We start from the raw sequence: 7,685 nt of genomic DNA on the forward strand, positions 1-7,685 counted from the left end.
TATTCCTCTTAAGCAACAAATAAAAATACCTCACGTGACATGAGTTTTTAATTAATTGTCTATATCTTTTCTGCAGTTACTCTAATGGGTGAATCATAACCCACCTTCTCAGGACCGAACAATCATTTGGTGAAGGTCCAGGGTAAAAAAGAAAAAAAATCATTTAATTATAGAAGATATATAATCTTGCTTTTAATGACGGTGGCTGCTTTTTTTCTTCAGAAAACTATGTCAGAATCATGGTTTTCACAGCTTATTTTTTTCACTGGGGCAGAGGGAAAGAGAATTAATGGATCATCTTCCTATCAGACAAAATAGGTCACATTCATTTTTTTCTGATATCTTTTTTTATTATTATCATTATCTTTTCATTTTACAGTTCAATCATTGTTCCCTTCCCACTCTGCCCTCGCATACGTTCTCGTCCCATTCTTCTCTCATCTCCAAGAGGATTGCCCTCCTCTGCCAGGCCTCCCTACTTCTTCTGGCCTCAAGTCTCCAGGGGATTAGACATTCCTCTCCTACTGAGGCCAATACTTTACATGTGTGAGGGGCCTCAGACCAGCCACTGTATACTGCCTTGTTTATGTTTCTCTGAAATCTTATTTGTCAACTGTATGGACATTAGGGGAGGAAGGAAATTGTAGGACACAGTAGAAATGAAGAGGGAAAAGAAAATTTCATATAAGTGTATTCTATAAAAGCTTACTTGAAGAATATGTGGTGAAGGACCATCACCCTAGAGAAGTTCTTTGTGTGTGTGTGTGTGTGTGTGTGTGTGTGTGTGTGTAGAACTTTTATGTATGTGATAATCAAACATATTTTTTGCCTGTGGGTGAGATTTATCATAGTTCTGCCATGTTGTATATATATATATATATATATATATATTAATGCTAAAGATGCTTACAAAGAAGCCGTGATATAAATTAGAAAGAAGAAAGCTCTTAGTACCTCAGAGGAGGAATAATCTAAAGGATACACCCAAATTTGCTGTTTCAAGAAGAAAAGCCATTTATTAAGATTTAAAACTTAGCTTTCTTCCTAATGAGAGACATATATGACATTCACATGCTAGTACTGAGGACATGGCAAATATTTTGATGGAGTCCTTTTACATCTTTACATTTACTCATCAAATAGGTGTGTCATAAACCTCTGCCCTAGGTAAATTTATGATGTGTTTAGCTGGGAGAAGTAGTTGACTCAGACAACTAATTTATTTCTGAGAAACATGTAGACTGTAAGCATATCTTGAAACAAACACTAAAAAATATTCAGAGTCATTTTTCCACCCAGAAGGAGGAAGGAAAAGGCAAAGAAAAATATCCATTTTCAAAAAGGAATATAGTTTTATCGAACATAGTTTAAAATTAATCTTGTGTGTCCTGTATCTACATTAGGAGGAGTATGTGCAACACTTATTTCTCAGTTGCTCACAGATATTATAGGATAGCAGAGACTGGAACACAATAGACTTGGTTAATAGTTTGTGATAACAGACGTTTCAAGATCTTAGTTTCATCTAATGCATTCTACGTGATGTTCTGGATGACATTATTAAAGACGTGAAAATACAGAGAAGGAAAGTAAAGGGGAGAGATAGGGTAATATATAGAAGAAGAGATAAAGGAAGAATATGCAAAGGGAGAAAATGGAGGGGAGTGATTATCAATTTCACATTTTTTTTTTAACAAACACATGCCTACTAAGATGGCATAAATTATTTGTAAGGGCAAAGCTAAGCCCTTTTGAAAGACCTGCCTCTTAGTACTGTTACATTGAGAACACATACTAGACATAGGAATGTCAGGGAAACATTCAAACTAAAGCTCATGAACTTAGTATTGCCTGTGTGTTTAAAGAGAAACAACTAATGTAGAAAATAGAAAAATAGAGATGTATTCTGCAAAGTTTCACTTGTGTGAGAGGGCAATGTTCATTCAGTGAGCAGGCATGATCTTCCAGGTGGGTTCTTCTGCATCTGTTGACAATACCCCAGTGGGCTCACCCCAGGGAAGTGGGGGTGAAGGTGAGGAGGATGCAGATGATGGAGATGATGATTCCCTAACTGAGGGCAGTACATCCAAGCAACAGGACGAGTTACAGGAAGAGTCTGAAGTGTCAGAAAAAAAATCATGCTCTTCTTCTCCTACCGAGAGTGAGATATCCACTCCACTGCCCCCAGACACACAGACAAATAAAAGAGAATCCCAGACTTCCTCACTCCCAGATGAGGAAAACAAGCCTCCTTCACCAAAGGAAATAAGGATTGAAGTTGATGAAAGGCTTCACCTGGACAGTAACCCACTGAAGTGGAGTGTGGCTGATGTTGTGCGGTTCATCAGGTCCACTGACTGTGCTTCATTGGCAAGAATATTCCTTGACCAGGAAATTGACGGGCAGGCCCTTTTGCTGCTTACCCTTCCCACCGTTCAGGAGTGCATGGACTTAAAGTTGGGCCCTGCTATCAAGCTTTGCCATCACATAGAGAGAATCAAGTTTGCTTTTTATGAGCAGTTTGCCAACTGAGAAGGACAAGCAGACTGAGCTGGGTCTTTGACGCACAGTGCAGCAAGCCCTTTGCTCTGCTCTACAGGTGGCTGCAGTAGTCCTGGACTGTTGGCCTGCAAGTGTTGGCTTGCTATCTTTACACTTTCAGGGAAGGAGGAAGCAAAAACAGCACAAAAATGGCTCTCCTGCAGTGGAAATATGAACTTCTGTTTAGAAGATTTCAGTTCTAAAAAGTTGAGAAAAAATGAAAAACAAACCTTGCAAGTCTGAATTACCATTAACGGGACCTGAAAACAAAGAATGACCGTGACAGCTGGACCACACCAATGTGGTTATTTTCATTCTGTTCCTTCCTCTGTAGATGAACTCTGCTCTCTGCTTTCTCTTTGTTGAAAAGAGGACACAGCTTTAAGTCAGCACTGGCTTGGGACTGTGCCTAAGGCACGCCAGGGCTTCGTTGTTGTTGTGTTTTTAAGCTTTATTAAATTAAAGCAGTTCGTTTTGGGGATAATTAAGTGGCTCTAGGGTTTTGAATGTATAGTCACACTTTGATCCATTTTAAAATCTATTCTTAGGATTCCTTTGTTTACTACCTCTGTTGATGACTGCGCTTACAGCCATGAGTGACATTTTTGTATGATGCCATTTTTAAGCTGAATGCTAAAACTATGACAGAAATTAGAGAAGGCACCACCTGCTTTCTTAGAGATACCACGTCGGCACTTACGCACCAGTCCCTTAACCATTATCCTAAGAGTGTGACTGTTGTGTCCTCCATCATGACCCAGTTTTGGCCACCACTGTTCAGTGGCTTTACAAAGACCATGGGTGTTTCAGTTTAATTACTCTCTCCCTATTCGTTCTGAAAGGTATTTAAGTGGCTTTTATTTTATGTTTATTTTTCTGTAGAGTTGTTTAACTACCTCTGTTTTATTTCTGGAATTTCTGTTCTCAGTGAAAGTCAGTATGTGTTCTTTGGGCCCACTCTCAAGCCCATTTTTCTGGTTTTCTAGGTATGTCCAGGTAGACACATGGCAGAGAAATGTGTCTTTGGGGATAGCACAAAGTATGAAGTTTCTTAATAGTGTCCTCAGTCACAAGTACTGAGAGGTAGTTAAGAGTCTATGACCATGCTACCCCAAATGCCCCAGATCTTCTCTCCTCTGAAAAGCTAACAGGGCCTGGTTGGTACTTGGATGGGAGAGGGGTTAAGAAGCCTGGAAATATCTGTCTAGTCATGTTTATGCCTGTCTTCAGTTAAACCAATTTAAATTGAATGTAATTACAGTCTGAAGATTCCCACTCAGTAGCTCATTCTTTTGACACCCCCCCCCCTTTAAATTAAACTCAAGCAGACATGAAGCTCCAGGTGAATTTTCACTTACGATGGCGATGTTAGCTACTACAGAAGAGCAGCCCTTGTATACTGCAGCCATGAGTAAGAAAAGACAGACATACACAGCTGCCTCCTTTAATGTTTTCCTTGTTGATTATTTATTTGCTTATTTATTTTTGATTGCCCTAATCCCTATAGATTTATACCCCAAGCATTTTTCCTCAAGAACTGAAAATGTTTTAAAACTGCGAACTGAGTAAATTCTGAACAAGCATACAAATATAAGGTAATATCATTACAAATTTAAAAAAAAAAAAAAGAATTTCTGGCTTCTGCCCATAGTCCTCATAAAGGATACCTGTCAGAGACCAAAACTTGACCCCCTGCCTTGAGAACGGGTAAGAATGTTTTGGCTCTTATTGTTTTATGAGTTTCAACTTTAAATGTTTGTTTTTATCCACACAGAGAACCAACTCATTACCTGTGTTGGAACTTGTAAAACCTGTTGCTGGGTCTACAACAAACACAAGCTTTCCTATCAGCTTCTGTCCCCTCCCTATACCTCCCACTCTCTATGTGTTTCTAATAAACACCCAACTCTCAAGGATATTTGGCAAGGATTGTCTTGGTACATTTCTGTAGTTCAAACAGAGCAGAACAGCGAACAATGAGTCTATTTTCCAAACATAACTGCCAGTGAGAAAATTCATTTCTCTTATGGGCAGCACCCCAAAGTCATAGGAAAGGAACAATGAGAACAGAGTTCTACTTAAAAGCCTACACCAAAACAACTCCTTCTTGGTGAGTTTCCTCTTCTTGTCTTTCTTTGCGTAGCTATTTTCCCACGGTATTTGGAAGACGAGCAAGATTAGGCATGAAAAAATAGACGAAGTCTAAAAAAAGACATTTATATATAAGTAAAAGTTCTTAATTTTAAAGTTAATATAATCTCAAAGAAGTCATCATTTTTTTCACAGAGAACAGGTCTCCAAAGTTAATATAGCTTATTCTTCAATTTCAAAGACATAATTATTAGAAGGTTTCAGTCTTATAGCCACTTGACCACGATGATCAGTTCTTTTTTTTTTTTTTCTTCACATATTTATTTCTTTTGGTTTCTTCATCTTATAAAATTCTCTGGTGGAGTCAAACGTTCAGAGTTTAACTGGATAGCAGTTTCAGGCAAATTCTCCTGCCATGGGTGGTAAAAGACATTTCTGACTCTTACTCTGAGTAAATTATGCTAAAGCAGTGTTGCCATGCCATGTTTTCTGAATACCACATTCATGTTATCTTTGGTCATACTCTCATTTCAGCAGTTGAATGACTGAGGTAGATTCCAGTCTATTGCTTCTTGTTGTGAGTATCTCAGGCAATAAGGAATGCAATTATCTCTCTATAGTCATCCAGGTAATTATAACCAAAGATTCTGAAAGAGTGAAAAAATGAGTTTCTTCCAGAACAGCAAAAATTCCAAGAACATACCACGCTGTATTGGGCTTCATAAATACATGCACATACACACACACACACACACACACACACACACACACACACACACACACACATAACACAAGCATGCATGCACATACATGCACAAATATATATTACATGTTAAATCAAGAGAGAGAGAGAGCTTTAATTGTTGTTTTTAGTTATGATATTAATTTCTATTAAAAACCAGGGTACCCAAAAACCTTTGTTTTCTAAAGATGAATGTATTCGTTTCAAATAAATGTGCAACTAATTTTAAGTGACATGTGTAACATGGTTAAAATTTATTTATTTTTTTAATTGAAAAACATTATTTTAAAAACAAAGAAAATGTACAAATTTTTAAGCATTTTTGCATAAAAGTATATGAATAAATATTTAAGGTTGTAATTAAGTATTTGTGGGTACATATAAATACACATATGTATGTATGTAAAAATAACATAGGAAAAGAGGTTATTAATTTGAGGGGATAGGAGAGAAACTGGGAGGGGCTGTAGTAAGGAAAGGGGGATGTGATAAAGTTCCATTTTAATTAAAATATATTATTTTATTTCCCTTGAACTTCACACAGTCTGTGAGTTGCTTCTGGGGTGTTCAGAGCTTTCTGATGTTAGTATCCCATTATCAGTGACTGCATATTATGTCTGTTCTTTTGTGACTGGGTTATCTCACTCAGGATGATATTCTCTAGATGTATCTATTTTCTTAAGAATTTTGTTATTCCACTGTTTTTGATGGCTGAGTAGTACACCATTGTGTAAGTGTACCACAATTTTTGTATCCATTCTTCTACTGAAGGACATCTGGGTTCTTTCCAGCTTCTGGATATTATAAATAGAGCTGCACTGAACATTGTGGTGCCTTTATCTTTGTTGTATGTTGAAGCATCTCTGGGATAAATGCCCAGAAGTGGAATAGTTGGGTCTTCAGGTAGTACTATGTTCATTTTTCTGAGAAACTTCCAGACTGATTTCCAGAGTGCTTGTATCAGTTTACAACACTCCAACAGTGCAGAAGTGTTCCTCTTTATCCTCATCCTCGCCAGCATCTGTTGTCATTTGAGTTTTGAATCTTGGCCAATGTGACTGGCATGAGGTGGAATCTCAGGGTTGTTTTGATTTGTATTTCCCTGATGGCTAAGGATGTCCAGCACTTCCTTAGATGTTTCTCAGCCATTTGATATTCCTCAATTGAGAACATTTTGTTTAAGTCTGTACCCCATTTTTAATAGGGTTCTTTGATTCTCTGGTGTCTAGCTTTTTGAGTTCTTTGTATACCTTGGATATCAGTCCTTTATCTGACGTGGGATTGGTAAAGATCTTTTCCCACTCTGTTGGCTGCCATTTTGTTTTCTTGAGAATGTATTTATCCTCACAGAATCTTTGCAATCTCATTAAGTCCCATTTGTCAATCTTTGACCTTAGAGGTCAAACTATTGGTGTTCTGTTCAGGAAATTTTCTCCTGTGCCTATGAGTTAAAAGGTTTTCCCTACTTTCTCATCTAATAGTTTCAGAATACCTGGTTTAATGTGGAGATCTTTGATCCACTTACACTTGAGCTTTGTCCAAGGAGATAAGAAAGGGTCTATTTTCATTCTTCTGAATGCTGAGTGCCAGTTGGACCAACACTATTTGTTGAATAGGCTGTCCTTTTTCTATTGAATGTTTACAGATCCTTTGTCAAAATTCAGTTGACCGTATATGTGAGGGCTCATTTCTGGATCTTCTATTCTATTCAATTGATCCATGTGCATATTTCTGTACCAGTACTATACAGTTTTTAGCACAATTGCCTTGTAATATAGTTTGGGGTCAGGCATAGTGATTCCTACAGATATTTTCTTGTTGTTGAGGATGGATTTTGCTATTCTAGGTCTTTTGTTATTCCAGATGAAATTGCACATTGCTCTTTCCAACTCAATGAAGAACTGGGTTAGAATTTTAATGGGGATTGTATTGAATCTGTAGATTGCTTTTGGTAAGATGGTAAATTTTAAAATGTTGATCTTTCCAATCCATGAGCATGGGAGATCTTTCCATTTTCTGAGATCTCCTTCAATTTCCTTCTTTTTAAAATTTATAATAAATAAAATATAAGAAAAAATAAGGAAGGGACTTAGGTACTCTATAAAGAAGATAAAGCTGTTCGTAGTAGAAAAGAAAAACATCATATATCAGAAATCATACCACTTGAGTAATAAAATCAGGAGGCTGAAGTGATTGGTCCCAAGTAAAGTGTTTAACCTAACAAGAATGAGGACCTGAGCTCAATCTTCCAAGAGACAAACAGAATAGACTAATCTCAGAGGATACCCACTTGAATTTCATTCATATTCAC

The 7,685-nt window shown here is 37.3% G+C and overlaps 1 protein-coding gene across 1 annotated transcript; it reads left to right on the forward strand.

Annotated features, from left to right (window-relative positions):
* Positions 1–1,956: 1,956 nt before the first annotated feature.
* LOC308422826 (scm-like with four MBT domains protein 1) lies at positions 1,957–4,137 on the forward strand (the record flags this gene model as incomplete). The annotated part of the gene is made up of 1 exon (XM_080919484.1): positions 1,957–4,137. The coding sequence occupies one exon, from the start codon at positions 1,957–1,959 to the stop codon at positions 2,530–2,532; it is 576 nt and encodes a 191-aa protein (XP_080775610.1). The 3' UTR covers positions 2,533–4,137.
* Positions 4,138–7,685: the final 3,548 nt, after the last annotated feature.

This window comes from Micromys minutus, assembly GCF_963924665.1.
Source record: "Micromys minutus genome assembly, chromosome: 7".
NCBI classification, from domain to species: Eukaryota; Metazoa; Chordata; class Mammalia; order Rodentia; family Muridae; genus Micromys; species Micromys minutus.